This window comes from Cervus elaphus, chromosome 5, assembly GCF_910594005.1.
Source record: "Cervus elaphus chromosome 5, mCerEla1.1, whole genome shotgun sequence".
NCBI classification, from domain to species: Eukaryota; Metazoa; Chordata; class Mammalia; order Artiodactyla; family Cervidae; genus Cervus; species Cervus elaphus.
In genome coordinates, this window is record NC_057819.1 from 113,620,874 (window position 1) to 113,640,943 (window position 20,070).

The window sequence follows — 20,070 nt, forward strand, 5'->3', positions numbered from 1 at the left end:
GTATAAAAATGGACTTATGTATGTTGACCTTGTAATCAAACTCCTTTATTATTTTTAAAGCTTAGCAATAGGTGTTTTGAAATTTTACAAGCACAATCACATCATCTACAGGTAACTGCAGCTTTATTTATTTCCTAGCAGCATTTTTAATTGAAATAATTGATTTACAATATTGTGTTGCTTTCAGGACTACAGCAAAGTGATTCAGTTATATTTATATGTTTATAGGCTTTTTAAGATTATTTCACACTAGGGTTATTGCAAGTTACTAACTACTATTTCCTGTATTATGCAGTAAATCTTTGTTGCTTATCTATTTGATATATAGAAGTGTGTCTCTTGTTAATTCCATATTTCTAATTTATCCCTCCTCTGCTCTCTTTCCTCTTCAGCAACCAAAGCTTTGTTTTCTATGTCTGTCTCTGTTTTGTATATAGATTCATTTGTATTAATATTATGTTTTAGATTCCACAGTAAGTGATATCATATGATGTTTGGCTTTGACTTCACTTAGTATGATATTCTATGGGTCCATTCACATTGCTGCAAGTGGCAATACTTAATTCTTTTTAATGGTTGAGTATACTGCATCATCTTTACCCATTCATCTGCTGATGGACACCTAGGTTGCTTCCATGTCTTGGCTATTGTAAATAGTGTCATAACACTTATCTTGTAAATTTTTTTTATCTTGTTAAATTTTTTTCCTTCCCTAGACCACTAGGCCTAGGTAGGCTTTGCAGTACAATGTTGAACAGAATGGTCAGAAGGATATCTCTGTATACTCTGTGTAGGAGGGATAGCTCTCATTATTTCACAACTCAACAGGAAGCTTTCTCTTTCTTTGTAGATTGTCTCAAACAGAATAACTAGAATTTTTCTATTCCTTAAACTAAGGTATTCTATACTGGAAATGTGCTGAAATTTCTAAAATGCTTTTTCTTTACCTGTTGAGATTCTCTTACAGTTATTCTCTGTTTGTTTCAATGACTATGATTTTAAAACATTGATTAACATTCAAATGTTAAACCAACCTTGTAATTATAAACATAATTTAACATGGTTATGATCATATGTATATGGCACTGAATTTTATTTACTTATATTGTGTTTATTTATTTTTTATCCTTTATTTTTATTAGTTGGAGGTTAATTACTTTACAATATTGTAGTGGGTTTTGTCATACATTGACATGAATCAGCCATGGATTTACATGTATTCCCCATCCCGATCCCCCCTCCCACCTCCCTCTCTACCCAATCCCTCTGAGTCTTCCCAGTGCACCAGGCCCGAGCACTTGTCCCATGCTTCCAACCTGGGCTGGTGATCTGTTTCACTATAGATAATATACAAGTTTCGATGCTGTTCTCTCAAAACATCCCACCCTCGCCTTCTCCCACAGAGTCCAAAAGTCTGTTCTGTACATCTGTGTCTCTTTTTCTGTTTTGCATATAGGGTTATCATTACCATCTTTCTAAATTCCATATATATGTGTTAGTATGCTGTAATGTTCTTTATCTTTCTGGCTGACTTCACTCTGTATAATAGGCTCCAGTTTCATCCATCTCATTAGAACTGATTCAAATGAATTCTTTTTAACGGCTGAGTAATATTCCATGGTGTATAAGTACCACAGCTTCCTTATCCATTCGTCTGCTGATGGGCATCTAGGTTGCTTAAACAGTGCTGCGACGAACATTGGGGTGCACGTGTCTCTTTCAGATCTGGTTTCCTCGGTGTGTATGCCCAGGAGTGGGATTGCTGGGTCATATGGCAGTTCTATTTCCAGTTTTTAAAGAAATCTCCACACTGTTTTCCATAGCGGCTGTACTAGTTTGCATTCCCACCAACAGTGTAAGAGGGTTCCCTTTTCTCCACACCCTCTCCAGCATTTATTGCTTGTAGACTTTTGGATAGCAGCCATCCTGACTGGTGTGTAATGGTACCTCATTGTGGTTTTGATTTGCATTTCTCTGATAATGAGTGATGTTGAGCATCTTTTCATGTGTTTGTTAGCCATCTGTATGTCTTCTTTGGAGAAATGTCTGTTTAGTTCTTTGGCCCATTTTTTGATTGGGTCATTTATTTTTCTGGGATTGAACTGCAGGAGTTGCTTGTATATTTTTGACATTAGTCCTTTGTCTGTTGCTTCATTTGCTATTATTTTCTCCCAATCTGAGGGCTGTCTTTTCACCTTGCTTATAGTTTCCTTTGTTGTGCAAAAGCTTTTAAGTTTCATTAGGTCCCATTTGTGTATTTTTGCTTTTATTTCCAATATTCTGGGAGGTGGGTCATAGAGGATCCTGCTGTGATTTATGTCGGAGAGGGTTTTGCCTATGTTCTCCTCTAGGAGTTTTATAGTTTCTGGTCTTACATTTAGATCTTTAATCCATTTTGAGTTTATTTTTGTGTATGGTGTTAGAAAGTGTTCTAGTTTCATTCTTTTCCAAGTGGTTGACCAGTTTTCCCAGCACCACTTGCTAAAGAGGTTGTCTTTTTTCCATTGGATATCCTTGCCTCCTTTGTCAAAGATATGGTGTCCATAGGTGTGTGGATTTATCTCTGGGCTTTCTATTCCGTTCCGTTGATCTATATTTCTGTCTTTGTGCCAGTACCATACTGTCTTGATCACTGTGGCTTTGTAGTAGAGCCTGAAGTCAGGCAGGTTGATTCCTCCAGTTCCATTCTTCTTTCTCAAGATTACTTTGGCTATTCGTGGTTTTTTGTATTTCCATACAAATTGAGAAATTATTTGTTCTAGTTCTGTGAAAAATATCATTGGTAGCTTAATAGGGATTGCATTGAATCTATAGATTGCTTTGGGTAGAATAGCCATTTTGACAATATTGATTCTTCCAATCCATGAACATGGTATGTTTCTCCATCTGTTTCTGTCCTCTTTGATTTCTTTCATCAGTGTTTTATAGTTTTCTATGTATAGGTCTTTTGTTTCTTTAGGTAGATATACTCCTAAGTATTTTATTCTTTTTGTTGCAATGGTGAATGGTATTGTGTCCTTAATTTCTCTTTCTGCATTCTCATTGTTAGTGTATAGGAATGCAAGGGATTTCTGTGTGTTAATTATATCCTGCAACTTTACTATATTCATTGATTAGCTCTAGTAATTTTCTGGTAGAGTCTTTAGGGTTTTCTATGTAGAGGATCATGTCATCTGCAAACAGCGAGAGTTTCACTTCTTCTTTTCCTATCTGGATTCCTTTTAGTTCTTTTTCTGCTCTGATTGCTGTGGCCAAAACTTCCAAAACTATGTTGAATAGTAGTGGTGAGAGTGGGCACTCTTGTCTTGTTCCTGATTTCAGGGGAAATGTTTTCAATTTTTCACCATTGAGGGTAATGCTTGCTGTGGTTTTGTCATATATAGCTTTTATTATGTTGAGGTATGTTCCTTCTATTCCTGCTTTCTGGAGAGTTTTAATCATAAATGGGTGTTGAATTTTGTCAAAGGCTTTCTCTGCATCTATTGAGATAATCATATGGTTTTTATCTCTCAATTTCTTAATGTGCTGTATTACATTGATTGATTTGTGGATATTAAAGAATCCTTGCATTCCTGGGATAAAGCCCACTTGGTCATGGTGTATGATTTTTTTAATATGTTGTTGGATTCTGTTTGCTAGAATTTTATTAAGGATTTTTGCATCTATGTTCATCAGTGATATTGGCTTGCAGTTTTCTTTTTTTGTGGCATCTTTGTCTGGTTTTGATATTAGGGTGATGGTGGCCTCATAGAATGAGTTTGGAAGTTTACCTTCTTCTGCAATTTTATGGAAGAGTTTGAGTAAGATTGGTGTTAGCTCTTCTCTAAATTTTTGGTAGAATTCAGCTGTGAAGCCGTCTGGTCCTGGGCTTTTGTTTGCTGGAAGATTTCTGATTACAGTTTCGATTTCCTTGCTTGTGATGGGTTTGTTAAGATCTTCTATTTCTTCCTGGTTCAGTTTTGGAAAGTTATACTTTTCTAAGAATTTCTCCGTTTCTTCCAAGTTGTCCATTTTATTGACATAGAGCTGCTGGTAGTAGTCTCTTATGATCCTTTGTATTTCAGTGTTGTCTGTTGTGATCTCTCCATTTTCATTTCTAATTTTGTTAATTTGGTTCATCTCCCTTTGTTTCTTATTGAGTCTTGCTAATGGTTTGTCAATTTTGTTTATTTTTTCAAAAAACCAGCTTTTAGCTTTGTTGATTTTTGCTATGGTCTCTTTAGTTTCTTTTGCATTTATTTCTGCCCTAATTTCATTCACATTGCTTCAAATGGCAATTTTTAATTCATTTTTATGGTTGAGTAATATTCCTTTGGTGTGTACACACACACACACACACACACACACACACACATCATATCTTCTTTACCCATTCATTTATTGATGTATACCTAGGTTGCTTCCATGTGTTAGCTATTTAAATAGTGTTATAAGCCAACTCATTAGAAAAGACTCTGATGCTGGTAAAGAGTGGAGGCAGGAGGAGAAGTGTACAACAGAGGATGAGATGATTGGATGGCATCACCAACTCAATAGACATGAGTTTGAGCAAGCTCTGGGAGATCGAAGGACAGGGAAGCCTGGCGTGCTGCCATTAATGGGATCACAAAGAGTCGGACATGACTGAGCTACTGAACAATGATGAATGATGAGGCTAGCAGCCTTTTTATCTTTTATAAAAATTAATTTCTTTACTTTAATTGCAGGCTAATTACTTTACAAGATTGTAGTGGTTTTTGCCACACATTGACATGAATCAGCCATGGGTGCACATGCATCCCCCATCCCGAACCCCCTTTCCACCTCCCTCCCCATCCCATCCCTCTGGGTTGTCCCAGTGTGCCAGCTTTGAGTGCCCTGTTTCATGCATCGAACTTGGACTGGTCATCTGTTTCATATATGGTAATATACATGTTTCAATGCTATCCTCTCAAATCATCCCACCCTCGTCTGCTCCCACAGAGTCCAAAAGTCTATTCTTTGTATGTTTCTCTTTGCTGTCTTGCATACAGGGTCATTGTTACCATCTTTCTAAATTCCATATATATACATTAATATACTATATTGGTGTTTTTCTTTCTGACTTACTTTTTCATCCACCTCATTAGAACTGATTCCAATGTATTCTTTTTAATAGCTGGGTAATATTCCACTGTTGATATGTACCACAACTTTCTTATCCATTCATCTGCCAGTGGACATCTAGCTTGGTTCCATGTCCTAGCTACTGTAAACAGTGCTGCAGTGAACATTGGGGTACATGTGTATCTTTCAGTTCTGGTTTCCTCAGTGCGTATGCCCAGCAGTGGGATTGCTAGGTTGTATGGCAGTTCTATTTCCAGTTTTTTAAGGAATCTCCACACTGTTCTCCATAGTGGTTGTCCTAGTCTGCATTCCCACCAACAGTGTAAGAGGGTTCCCTTTTCTCCACACCCTCTCCAGCATTATTGTTTGTAGACTTTTGGATAGCAGCCATTCTGACTGGTGTGAGATGGTACCTCATTGTGGTTTTGATTTGCATTGCTCTGATAACGAGTGATGTTGAGCATTTTTCCAGGTGTTTGCTAGCCATCAGTGTCTTCTTTGGAGAAATGTCTGTTTAGTTCTTTGGCCCATTTTTTGATTGAGTTATTTATATTTTTCTGGTATTGAACTGCATGAGCTGCTTGTATATTTTTGAGATTAGTCTTTGTCAGTTGCTTCATTTGCTATTATTTTCTCCCAATCTGAGGGCTGTCTTTTCACCTTGCTTATAGTTTCCTTTGTTGTGAAAAAGCTTTTAAGTTTAATTAGGTCCCATTTGTGTATTTTTGCTTTTATTTCCATTACTCTGGGAGGTGGGTCATAGAGGATCCTGCTGTGATTTATGTCAGAGAGTGTTTGCCTTTGTTTTCCTCTAGGAGTTTTATAGTTTCTGGTCTTACATTTATATCTTTAATCCATTTTGGGTTTATTTTTGTGTATGGTGCTAGAAAGTATTCTAGTTTCATTCTTTTACAGGTGGTTGACCACTATTCCCAGCACCACTTGTTAGATTCTCTTTTCTCCCTAGTATATTCTTGCCTCCTTTGTCAAAGATAAGGTGTCCATAGGTACATGGATTTATCTCTAGGCTCTCTGTTTTGTTCCATTGATCTTTATTTGTCTTTGTGTCAGTATTGTACTGTCTTGATGACTGTAGCTTTGTAGTATAGTCTGAAGTCAGCAGCTTTTTCATCTTGTAAAATTTTTTCTTATCCTAGTTCACTGGTACAGTTGAGCAGAATGGTGAAGAAGATATCTTTGTGCATTCTCTCTAGAAGGGACAACTCTCAATATTTCATAATTCAACAGGAAGCTTTCTGTCCTTTTTGCTAGATTGTTTCCATCAGAGTAACTAGAGGTTTCCTATTCCTTGCTAAGGTATTCTATATTGGAAATGTGTTGACATTTCTAAAATGCTTTCTCTTTACCTGTTGAGATACCCTTATGATTATTCTCCTGTAGTTTTTCAATTACTGTTATTTTCAAACATCGATTAATGTTCAAATGCTAAACCAACCTTGTAATTATGAAAACAATTCAATGTTTTCATCTGATCAATAGCCATGCAAATGTGAAAACCCAGACAAGTTTGTAAGACAAACCTATTCCACTGAGTTTTACATTTGCATTTTGAAAAAGATTGGAGACTGTGTTATCAATTAAAAATATAATTTGAAAAATCTACAAATTATAAATACTGGAGGTGTGAGGAAGAGGGAATCCTTTTCTACTATTAATGGAATGTAAACTGATAGAGCTACCATGGAGAACAGTATGAGATTTCTTAAAAAAACTAAAAATATAGCTGCCATATGACCTAGTAATTCTGCTACCGAGCATATACCCCGAGATAACGATAATTCAAAAAGCCTCATGCATTCCAGTGTTTATTGCAGCACTATTTACAATAGCCAGGACATGGAAGCAAACTAAATGTCTATCAACAGATGAATGAATAAAGAAGATGTGGTACATATATACAATAGACTATTACTCAGGCAAAAAAAGCATGAAATTGGTCATTTGCAGAGATATGGATGGACCTAGAGTCTTCATACAGAGTGAAGTTAAGTCAGAAAAAGAAAAAGAAATATCATGTATTAACATGTATACATGGGCACGCACACACACACACACACACACACACATAACCTGGCAAAACAGTAGAGATGACCTTTTTGCAGGGCAGGAATAGAGACACAGACATGTGGACACAGGGAGGGAAGAGGGGGTGGGATGAATTGAGAGATTGGAATTGACATCTATAAATTGCCATGTATAATAAAAGATAGAAAGTGAGAACTAGTTATATAGCACAGGGAGCTCAGCTCAGTGCTCTGTGGTGACCTAGAATGTGTGGGATGGGGGTGGCGAGGAAGGGAGGTCCAAGAGGGACGGAGTATATGTATGCACATAGCTGGTTCACTTCTTGTAAAGCAGACACTAACACAATGTTGTAAAGCAACTATTCCTCAATAAATAAATAAAATACACTTAGACTTCTATGACATGTAATGCAACTAGCTCTTAAATATTATTGCAGAAATGAGCCAAAAGGAAGTTTACACTAACATAACAGGAATAGGCAATCCCAAAGAATGCTCAAACTACCGTACAATTGCACCTATCTCACATACTAGTAAGGTAATGCTCAAAATTCTCCAAACCAGGCTTCAGCAATATGTGAACCGTGAACTTCGAGATGTTCAAGCTGCTTTTAGAAAAGGCAGAGGAACCAGAGATCAAATTGCCCACAACCTCTGGATCATCGAGAAAACAAGTGAGTTCCAGAAAACATCTATTTCTGCTTTATTGACTATGCCAAAGCCTTTGACTGTGTGGATCACAATAAACTGTGGAAAATTCTGAAAGAGATGGGAATACCAGACCACCTGACCTGCCTCTTGAGAAACCTGTATGCAGGTCAGGAAGCAGCAGTTAGAACTGGACATGGAACAACAGACTGGTTCCAAATAGGAAAAGGAGTATATCAAGGGTGCATATTGTCACCCTGCTTATTTAACTTACATGCAGAGTACATCATGAGAAACACTGGGCTGGAAGAAGCACAAGCTGGAATCAAGATTGCCAGAAGAAATATCAATAACCTCAGATATGCAAATGATACCACCCTTATGGCAGAAAGTGAAGAGGAACTAAAAAGCCTCTTGATGAAAGTGAAAGAGGAGAGTGAAAAAGTTGGCTTAAAGCTTAACATTCAGAAAACTAAGATCATGGCATCTGGTTTCATCACTTCATGGGAAATAGATGGGGAGATAGTGGAAACAGTGGCTAAAATTTTTTGGGCTCCAAAATCACTGTAGATGGTGATCGCAGCCATGAAATTAAAAGACACTTACTCCCTGGAAGGAAAGTTATGACCAACCTAGATAGCATATTAAAAAGCAGAGACATCACTTTGCCAACAAAGGTCCGTCTGTTCAAGGCTATGGTTTTTCCAGTGGTCATGTATGGATGTGAGAGTTGGACTGTGAAGAAAGCTGAGTGCCGAAAAATTGATGCTTTTGAACTGTGGTGTTGGAGAAGACTCTTGAGAGTCCCTTGGACTGCAAGGACATCCAACCAGTCCATCCTAAAGGAGGTCAGTCCTGGCTGTTCATTGGAAGGACTGATGCTGAAGCTGAAACTCCAGTACTTTGATGACCTCATGTGAAGAGTTGGCTCATTGGAAAAGATCTTGATGCTGGGAGGGGTTGGGGGCAGGAGAAGGGGAAGACAGAGGATGAGATGGCTGGATGGCATCACCGACTCAATGGACATGCGTTTGAGCAAGCTCAGGGAGTTTGTGATGGGCAGGGAGGCCTGGCGTGCTGCGATTCATGGGATCGCAAAGAGTCGGACACGACTGAGTGACTGAACTGAACTGAACTGAACAGGAATATCACAATTTGAGGGCTACAAATTGCAAAGTAAATCTAACATCTTTCAAAGAAAAGTGTGAAAGAGATAACATTTAACAAGGATATAAGACTTGCCATGTAGATTGAACAACACTGTGGTCAACCAAATGGAAATAATCGAAGCAACGATTACGATTAACAAGTCCTATGTTGATAAGAAAAGTTCAAGGCTTTGGACTTCCCTGGTGGTCCAGGGGTAAAGAATCTGCCTGTCAATGAAGGGCATATGGGTTTGATCCCTGGCCAAGGAAGATGCCACATGCTGCAGAGCATGAGGGCCACAACTACTGAGTGTGTGCTCTAGAGCCCAAATGCCACAACTACTGAAGGCCTCATGCCCTAAAGCCCGTGTACCACAAGAGAAGCCACCAAAATGAGAAGCCCACACACCGCAACTAGAGAGCTACCCCTGCTTGCAGCAACTAGAGAAAGGCTGTGGGCAGCAACCAAGACCCAGCACAGCCAAAAATAAATGAATGAATAAAATTAAAGAAGAAAGGTTCAAACTTTAGTTCCCGCATGATGTCTAGCTATTAGCTAGGGATTGATAGGAAGAACATGGCCTTAACTCTAAATCTGATGCAGATCTTAAACTCACTAACAGTTGGAGCCTGTCAGTTGCCTGTAGCCCTTGCAACAGAAGAGCATCTCCAGACATGCAAAGTGAGAATCATGATAGAAACAAAGGTCCAGTGTGAGTCCCTAAAAACTCTTCTCTTCCAGACCAAAGTATTAACCAGAAAAATACTACACCCATGGAGAAGAGCAGAGTTTAGTGCTCCATCAAAGACAAAAAATGGAAGGTGTTGGTTTTCCTGCAATTTTGATACCAGTCATTTTGTACCAGTTTAACCTCTTCTTTATTTTGGGGGGCTCCAAAATCACTACAGTTGGTGACTGCAGCCATGAAATTAAAAGATGCTTGCATCTTGGAAGAAAAGCTATGACCAACCTAGACAGCATATTAAAAAGCAGAGACATTACTTTGCCAGCAAAGGTCCAGCTAGTCAAAGCTACGGTTTTTCCAGTAGTCATGTATGGATGTGACAGTTGGACCATAAAAAGAGCTGAGCCCTGAAGAATTGATGCTTTTGAACTGTGGTGTTGTAGGAAACTCGTGAGAGTCCCTTGGGCTGCAAGGAGATCCAACCAATCAATCCTAAAGGAAATCAGTCCTGAATATACATTGGAAAGACTGATGCTGAAGCTGAAACTCCAATAATATGGACGCTTGATATGAAGAACTGACTCATTGGAAAAGACCCGGATGCTGGGAACGATTGAAGGCAGGAGGAGAAGGGGACGACACAGGATGAGATGGTTGGATGGTATCACTGACAATGCATGAACTGTCTCCTCCTGAATTTCTACTGAAAGAGCACTTTTTTTTCAGGTAATTATTTAATTCCTTGCTCTTTCAGTAGAAATTCAGGAGAAGGAGACAATTCAGAATTTGACTTGTGTGATATTAAGAAACAAGTCCCTTTATATGGACTTTCTCTTGTGATGACACAATGGATTCTAAAAATATCTGATACAGTTGAGTTGCATTAGTGGCTGAACTGCCCCGAGACAGGAAAGGCTCCACGCTTTCACGAGAGCTCTAAACGCATCTACTGCTTTAACATGTAACTGCTGCTTGCTGCATTGTAGGAAATGGATATAGGGATGACGTTGTAACAGGCATTATCTATTATATATGCATGTATGCGTGCTTTCTCAGTCCCTCAGCTGTGTCCGACTCTTTGCAACTCCATGGACTGTATGATCCGGCCATGATCCTCTATCCATGGGATTCTCTAGGCAAGAATATTGGAGTGGGTTGCCTCTTCCTTTGCAGAGGATCTACTTGCCCCAGGGATGGAACCTGCATCTCCTATGTCTCCTGCTTTGGCAGGTGAATTCGTTATCACTGAGCCACCTAGGAAGCCCCAGCTGTTAAATGTGAGGGATGTATCATTCCTCCCATTGTTAAAGTAGCAATTCAGTTTCATAACATAATAGACCTCAGTATTGGATATCATTTCTGCTTATGTTTTCATGTAAATATAGGTGTCCTTAAGCAAAAACAGAAGTTGCCTGGGATCTCAGCTTGTCCATCATTAGCTACATAATATTTCACAGTGAAATTTCTCATCTAAAAATATATGAATTAGTTAATGGCAGGATGTTTGCACCTCAGTTTGTATAGCTCATATGGTATGCAATATGGATACATGTTCATATATCAGCAATGCTGTACAATAAATCAAACACATTATGGAGTGAATTGTGGAATCGAATTTATTAAGAAACAAGTATATCAGACTCCTGCATCTAGGAAGACAACACAAAGTGGTCTTAAGAAAGAAAGCAAGTTACAGGATCCCCGAGTACACCGATAAAGAAAATATGTTTATGAAGATTATGGTCAGTTGCAGAAACCTATGAAAATGTTATGAGGATTTGTTTTCATAAATTATTTGGAATGACTAGGAAGTCGATCCTGACATCAGAGTTAACACCCAGACAAACTCCATATCAAGGATGCATGAAATTGATATATTATCCCCACACAGGGAAGGAAGAGATAGGGGGAAGCCCTTTTCACTCCATTCAGCTGACTCACAAGCTTTTAAACAGGAGATGACTAACAGAAATTCTGGTAGAACATGCTAGTGGTCGGCGAAGTCTAGTAAGTGATTTTGTCCACACAATAGCAAGCTAGTTAACAAATGATGTTGTGTGGGGATGGGGAAACTTTGGTGAAGTGATCAGCAACAGGAAGGCTGGCAGCAGCTGGATACACATTCTTGGGCTTGGCACCCAGGCAGGCAGCAGCACGTGGGGTGGTAGCAGATTCTGTGGCAGTACACAGGACCACAGCGAGCTGGCTGACAGCAAGGCTGGCCATAGCTGGACCCACTGAAGGTTTGCCCACAGCTGCTAGACCCACAGCAGGTGGGCTGACAGCAGGAGGTCACACAAGTAGGTCTGCAGCATGTGGTCCTGCAACAGGTGGTTTGACAGCTAGGTGGGGGGCAGCAGGGCTTGCAGCAGCTGAACTCACAGCAGGTGGTCCTGCAGCTAATGGGCTGACAGCAGGTGGGCTGGCAGCACGGGGAGCAGCACGAGTGGGCCATTGGGTCTGTGAGGAGGGTGCACTCCCGTTCAGAAGTGAGTTTCTCAGATTCTGCTCACTCCTCCTGTTCTGGGGCTTTATATCCTGGACCCCCAATGTTGGGACCAAGAAGCAGGACTTTCCTGGTTGTTCTTTATGTTTTTGTTGTAGTGTTGATCATTGTCATGGAGGAAGTTGCTTTCTTAGTGTTTTATAGAGAGGCCTCTGTAAATTAGTGTTTGATCTTTTCCTTAATTGGGTCTAGTACTTAAGAATCTTTCCTAGAAATGAAAAAGTCAGGAATCATCACCAGCAGCATTTCTGGTCCTGTGACATCATCTAGTCACGGGGTAGTTGCTGATGGCTCTGTGAAGGTCAGAATAGTTCTCCTTTCTCAGGTTTGTTCCTTTGACTGGGGCATGCCTCAAAAGGGTCGGGATGCTGATGCATTCTGTGATGAATGAAGCCTGCTTGAGTTCAAGCCCGGTCTCTGACAAAGTCAGAGTTAAGACTTCCACATGTATTTGTATATATCTATATTTGAAAACTAGTTTGAAGTGTTTCCCAGTTTCATCAGGGTCATCTGAATAGAGGATGGTTGGCACATTGTTTTTCAAATGAAAATCAGCACCAAAACTGGAATAGAGGCAAAAGCTGAATCCTATTTTCAAACAGCATCCCTTCCTTTCTATTTCAGTGCTATTCTCTAGTTAGGTTAATGACCTCTGGTGAGACATCCCAACTTGCATATACTTTCTTCTACAACTTGTGACAAGCAGGTTAGATAGTAGAATAACTAAGGTATGTTTGAATCTGTAAATTTATATATTCCGACAAATGTTGAATCTCAGCCACAATTTCTTAAAGCTTTTAGGCCCCATTTTCTCTCTTTTAGATGTATATGTTTGCGTGTAATTGCCATGTAATGGGGAAACATATAGTCAACAGCAGTAGAAAGGATAAATGATAATGTAATTCCAATGGCAGAAAAAAGGAAAAATTTAAAATTTGTGTGGAACCGCAAAATATCCAATGCAATATTGAAAAAGAAGAACAAAGCTGGAAGCATCATCTTCCTTGATTCCAAACAGTATTACAAAGCTCTATTAAACAAAACAGGATGGAGTGGAAAAAACTGGCACTTAGATCAATGAAATAGAATAAAGAGGCCAAAAATAAGTCCACACACTACATGACCTACTAATTTATTACAAAGGAGCCAAGAATATATTAATGCAATAAGGAAATTGCAATCTTTTAAACAAATAGTGGTGGGAAAACTGGGCAGCCATGTGCCAAAGAATGAAACTGGACTCCTCTCTTACACCATCCACAAAAATTAACTCTAAAACGATTAAAGACCTGAACTTAAGACCTGAGATTATAAAACTCCTGGAAGAGAAAAAAGATAGGAAGCTCCTTGACATTGGTCTGAGTGTTGACTTTTTGGATTTGACACCAAAAGTAAAGGCAACAGATCTAAAAGTGGGAATAATTAAATAGTTTATGCCTAGAAAAGGAAGCTATCAACACAATGAAAAGGAAACCTATTGAATTGAGAGAAAATATTTTCAAATCATATTTCATAAAGGGTTGATATTCAAAATGCATAACTCAATAACTCACATGACTCACAACTCACATGACTCAATAGCAAAAATGAAACAACCTCATTTAAAATCGGCAGAGGTTCTAAAGACATACTTTTCCAAAGAAGACATGCAAATGGCCATCAGATACATGAAAAGGTGTTTAATATCACTAATCAACAGGAATGCAAATCAAAACCACAATGAGATATCAGTTCATACCGGATTTAGCATGGCTATCATAAGAGTGTCAAGACATACAAAGTTTTAATGAGAATATGAAAAAAGGGAACCCCTTTCCCTGTTAGTTGAAATGGGAATTCATGCAGTCACTATGGAAAACATTATGGAGTTTCCTCAAAATTAAAAATAGGACATGGGGAGAATAGAATATGATCTAAATAGTCTACTTCTTGGCATTTATCTGAAGAAAACAAAAACACGGACTCAAAAAGATTTATGCAGCCACATGTTCATTATAGCACTGTTTACACTAGCCAAGACATGGAAACAACCAAAGTGGCTGTCAATGGATACATGGATAAAGAAAACAAGGAACATATTATATAATGGAATGTTATTCAGTGATGAATAGAAGGATATCTTCCCATTTATGACAATATGAATGGACTTTGAGGGCATTAAGCTAAATGAAATAAGTTAGAGAGAGGCAAATACCATGTGATTTCACTTATATATGGAATCTTAAAAGAATTTTTCTAAAACTGAGCTCATAGATAGAACAGATCCATGGTAGCCAGAGGTGGGGGTGGGGTGGGTGAAACAGGTAAATGGGATCACAAGGTACAGGCTTCCAGTTATAAAATAAATGCATGGGGGATGTGATGTACAGCATAGTGACCATAGTGAATAATACTGAAATCTTTGAAAGTTGCTAGAAAAGTAGATTTTAAAAGCTCTCATGCAAGAAAAAAGACTTTGTAGTTATCAATTGTGACAGATGTTAACGTTAACTAGACTTACTGCAGTGATAACTTTGCAACATCTATGAATATCAAATTATTATGTTGGAACAACTATAAACAATATAACACCGTGTCAATTAAAGCACAGTTTAAAACAAACAAACAAGGATAGATACACACCAGTAGAATTCAGAAGTCTCATATCAGGAGAGTACATACACCACTGTAGTGAAATAGTGAAACACTTTTATTGTTTCTACCACTGTTGACTATCTGCTTTCCCTATGACATGGCAATTACACTCTTACATATGTACCTAAAAGAGAGAAAATAGGGCAGAAAAAACTCTAAGAAATTATGGCTGACACATTTGACATTTATTGAAATCTATAAATCCATAAAGTTATCATCCTATCTACCTATTTGTCACAAATTATAAAAGAAAGTATGTGCAAGTTGTGATGTCTCATCAGAGGTGATTGATCCAGCTAAAAATAGTTATGGGACATTAATGAATTGATGTCTGAAAACAGGGTACAGGTTTTGCCTCTATTCCAGCTTTGGTGCCGAATTGCTAGTGAAGAACAATGTGCCAACATCTTCTACCTAAATGTACCTAATAAAGCTGGGAAACATTTTAGGTCAGTCACTACTGATTTGAAAGACATGTATATAGATACACGTGATCGTCTTGAATCTCAGACTTCCTCTGACATCACACTTGGACTTTAGCTGGCTTCATTCATCACAGAATGCATCAACATCCAGCAAGTCTCAACCTAAGTGTAGTCAAAGGAAGAAAGAAAAGATGACTGCTCCGACCCTGGCCAAGGCAGGAAGAACTATCCCATGACCTGATGATGTCACATGACCAGACATGCTGCTGGGATGATTCCTTATTCTTTTTCCCTTCTGGAAAAGGTTCTTAAGTACTAGTCCTAATTAAAAAGAAGATCAAACACTAATTTACAGAGGCCTCAAAACACTAAAGAAATCATTTCCTCTTGGATAATTTCCCATTGACTGCAAAAACAACATACACAACAAGGAAAGTCTTGCTTATTGGTCCCAACATTGGGGGTCCAGTGTATAAAAAGCCCCAGAACAGAAGCAGTCCTCAGAATCTGAGAAACTCACTTCTAAACAGAAGTCCACACTCCACCACTGACAAAATGACTCACTCCTGCTGCTCCCCGTGCTGTCAGCCCACCTGCTGTGAGCCCAGCTGCTGTCGGCCTTGCTGCCCCCCAGCTTGCTATCAGACTAGTGAAAACACCTGCTGTAGGACCACCTGCTGCAAACCCACCTGTGTGACCACCTGCTGTCAGCCCACCTGCAGTGGGTCCAGCTGCTGCCAGCCTTGCTGCCGCCCTGCCTGCTGTCAGACCACCTGCTGCAGGACCACTTGCCTCAAGCCTGTTTGTGTGACCACCTGCTGCCAGCCCACCTGCTGTGAGTCCACCTGCTGTCGTCCTTGCTGCCCACCAACTTGCTGTCAGACTAGTGAAAACACCTGCTGTAGGACCACCTGCTGCAAACCTACTTGTGTGACCACCTGCTGCCAGCCCACCTGCTGTGGATCCAGCAGCTGTGGACAAACCTGCAGTGGGTCCAGGTGCTGCCAGTCTTGCTGCCAGCCAGCTTCCTGTGCACCCGTGTACTGCCACAGAACCTGCTACCACCCCACATGCTGCTGCCTGCCTGGGTGCCAAGACCAGAGCTGTGGATCCAGCTGCTGCCAGCCTTGCAGCCGCCCTGTCTGCTGTCAGACCACCTGCTGCAGGACCACCTGCTGCCGCCCTACCTGTGTGTCCAGCTGCTGCCAGCCTTCCTGCTGCTGATCACCTTGCCAAGGAGCCACTGTCCCTATACAACACCTTCTATTAATTGACTTGCTACCTGGGCACAAACAAAATCACTTCTTAGACTTTGCTGACAACTGGCATGCTCTACCAGAATTTCAGTTACTCATCTCCTTGCTTAAGAGCTTGTGAATTAGCTTCCTCCAATTGTCTTCCTCTGGTGTAGGAGGACCATGTGCCAACTTCCTGCATCTGTGATAAGGAAGCATGTCTTGGTTTTGACTCTGAAAATAGGATTGACCATCTAGTTCTTCTGAGTAACTTAAGAAAACGAGATCTCAGAATGTTTCTATAGGTTTCTGCAGCCTATCATAATCTTTATAATCATATTTTCTCTTTTGCTATCCTCATAGTTCTTGTATCATGCTTTCTCCTTTTACGATCACTTTGATGTTTACCCATATGTTTCTCAATAAATGGTGTACCACAATTCTTCTATATGTGTTTGATTTATTGCACCACCTTCCTGACATAGAAATTTATATATCATATGCTTTATCCATTATGAGCATCATATTAGCCCCCTTCCTAATTATTATCTCATTATTAAAAACCCATTTCATTGTGTAGTGTGATTTACCTAATAATAAACAGACTCATCCAGGATGAAGTCTTCTGTTCCTGCTCAAGGGCACTTACATTTACATCCCAAGGAACTATTAATAGATGTCTGAACCTCAGTGACTATGCCCTTGGCAAGCTATAGTTGCTGTCATTGTTCATGTGGTTATCTACAGCTGGGCCTGGACACACCATGAGATACTCCAAGGAAATTATGCTCACACTATTTCTCCCTGCCCTCTATCTTTTCACGATAATTATCCCTCAGCAATTAGTAACTCCTCTCTCTGCCCACTGGTCTATCTAGATGAGGAGTCCAAAATGACCAGGTGACAGTTTAAACATAGACTATATTCCCTAAAAGATGTGACTTTTATAGTATTAAACCCTTCAATCCAGGAGAGTGTAGATCCATGGGGAGGGGAAGAACAGATTCCCATATATGTCACCCTGAGTTAAAGTGAGAGGGTTCACTGCTACTTCACTTTCTGCAACCACGTATACTACCTTTGTGGTTATACATGGTACTACCTATTTGGGAACCACATAGTGGCCATTAGGTCGAAGTATGTACCGTATTCAGAAACAACAGATCAACCTCGTGTGTTGTCATCTCTAAGTTGGTTCTTACTGCAATCTCCAAGACCATCTAATTTTCCATGGGCCAGCCATCTCTTGATGAAACTGAAAGAGGCTCAATACTCTTGGCTTAAAACTCAACATTCAGGAAACTAAGATCATGGCACCTGGTCTCATCACTTCATGGCAAATAGATGGGGAAACAATGGACACATTGAGAGACTCTTTTAGGGGGCTCCAAAATCACTGCAGATGGTGACTGCAGCCATGAAATTAAAAGATGCTTGCTCCTTGAAAGAAAAGTTATGACCAACCTAGACAGTATATTAAAAAGGAGAGAGTTACTTTGCCAACAAAGGTCCATCTAGTCAAAGTTATGGTTTTTCCAGTAGTCATGGATAGATGTGAGAGTTGGACTATAAAGAAAGCTGAGTGCCAAAAACTTGATGCTTTTGAACTGTGGTGTTGGAGAAGACTCTTTAGAGTCCCTTGGACTGCAAGGAGATCCAACCAATTCATCCTAAAGGAAATCAGTCTTGACTATTCATTGAAAGGAATGATGCTGAAGCTGAAACTCCAATACTTCAGCCACCTGATGTGAAGAACTGACTCATTTGAATGGACCCTGAAGCTGGGAAAGATTGAAGGCAGGAGAAGGGGATGACAGAGGATGAGATGGTTGGATGGCATCACCGACTCAATGGACATGAGTTTGAGTAAGCTCCAGGAACTGGTGATGGACAGGGAAGCCTGGTGTGCTGCAGTCCATGCACTCACAAAGAGTCGGACATGACTGAGTGACTGAACTGAACTGAACAAGACGATTCTAATTTTCCATGGGTCAGCCATCTCTGTCATGTGATGTATGGTAGAACAAGTAGATCCCTTGTTCATTTGCTTCCTGTTGATCTTGTTCATCAAAAAGTGGGTCTGTGGGTCCTAAGTTTTACTATTCAGAATCCTATGACAATATTACTGTAAGCTGGTGGATAGTACTGCTGATAGGGATAACAATCCATGTTTATAACATGGAATCTTAGTAAAGAGGAATTGCTGTCTTTTCCATGCACACGTAGTCTAACAGGAAAACTAACCTGCCTTCAAGTTAGCTGGCTGGGTTTCCTGAGGGATATTATTCTCTGCTTCTGACCAGCAGCATATACAGCAGGGCCAGCCGTGGTCAGAGCGAGCTTGTGCTGTTGGTTCACACAAACCTGCCATCCCTACCACCATGGACTCCGTTCATGTATAAACATCGATGCACCTAAAGAAAGAGATGGGGTAAGATATCCCAAACTTGCTGCTGTCCAGTGTTTTCTTTGTGGTAAACGCTCTGGAGGTCATTGATGTGGGACACAGTGGGAAACACTTTCTGCCCTCACACCTCCATCTAAACAATTCTTCAAATCCCTTTACTTTCCACTCTTGCTTCTCCCTTGGCTCAATCCAGTCAGTCAGTCCTTTTACCACATGTAAATAGGCAAAGAGCATCATTTCCTCAGGGCACATTTTTCAAAAAAAAAAAAATATATATATATATATATATATATATATATACACACACACACATATATATAATGAGCATGTGTACTGACTCACTCTTCACTGTGAGTATTTTCTCTTTCCACTACCCTTGCACAGCAGAAGTGTTATCTGTCATAGTCAAAATTCTCCATTTGGCTTAAAAACTTCTACTGAAGTTAACAGGTGATGAAATTTAAGATATTGAATGCTCATATATTATGATCAATTTGATTTTGTAGAAATCAAATGGAATTGGGATGTAATTATTTTAAATACTATTTTTAATTAGAGGATAATTACAATATTGCAATGGTTTCCACCATACATCAACATGAATCAGCTATAAGTATATATATGAAGGAGGAAACAGACAGAACAGGCTCCATCTTGAAAGCAGGACTCCATCTTGGTCGGGACTGTGGACTTTGAGCTATATGCCCAGTATCTATAGAAACGACATACCAACTGGAAAACCAGACCCCCTGAATGGAAGAGCCCCAGGGTTTGTACCTAGACTCTCCGTCACTTAAAAGAATACCCTAATTATCTGTGTAACCAAATAGAATCATAAATTCTATTATGCTTATTGGGGTATGACCACAGGCCTACTGATAATTGTCCACTGCTAACTACCTAGTCTTAAGGCATATGAATCACAGGTTAACTTTGATTGTGTCTTTCTTTTCCTTTGTTCAGACTAGTTTCAGGGAATCTGGGGAGGTGGGTTTGGGCAAGTACAGTTAGGATACGTACAGTTTTCACAAAAACTGGTCGGGGTCCTTGGCTAAGAGGAGACACTACCTTGGGCCCGCTGGTATAATAAACTGCACTCCACTATCTGCATTGTCCTTCTGAGTGAGTTTGTTTCCTGGAACACGTGGCTACAACACATACATCCCTTCCTCCTAAGCCACCTTCCCACCTCCTTCTCCATTCCACCCCTCTAAGTCATCACAGAGCACCAGCTTTGGGTTCTGCATCATA

At 39.8% G+C, this 20,070-nt stretch overlaps 1 protein-coding gene across 1 annotated transcript in view; it reads left to right on the forward strand.

Moving 5' to 3' along the window:
• LOC122695071 (keratin-associated protein 9-2-like) overlaps positions 1-16,851 on the forward strand; it is a 30,913-nt gene extending 14,062 nt beyond the window's left edge. Inside the window, exon 2 of the mRNA XM_043904551.1 lies at positions 15,812-16,851. Coding sequence (XP_043760486.1) covers positions 15,812-16,401 — 590 coding nt within the window. The 3' untranslated portion in view covers positions 16,402-16,851. The remainder of the gene's footprint in view (positions 1-15,811) is intronic.
• Positions 16,852-20,070: the final 3,219 nt, after the last annotated feature.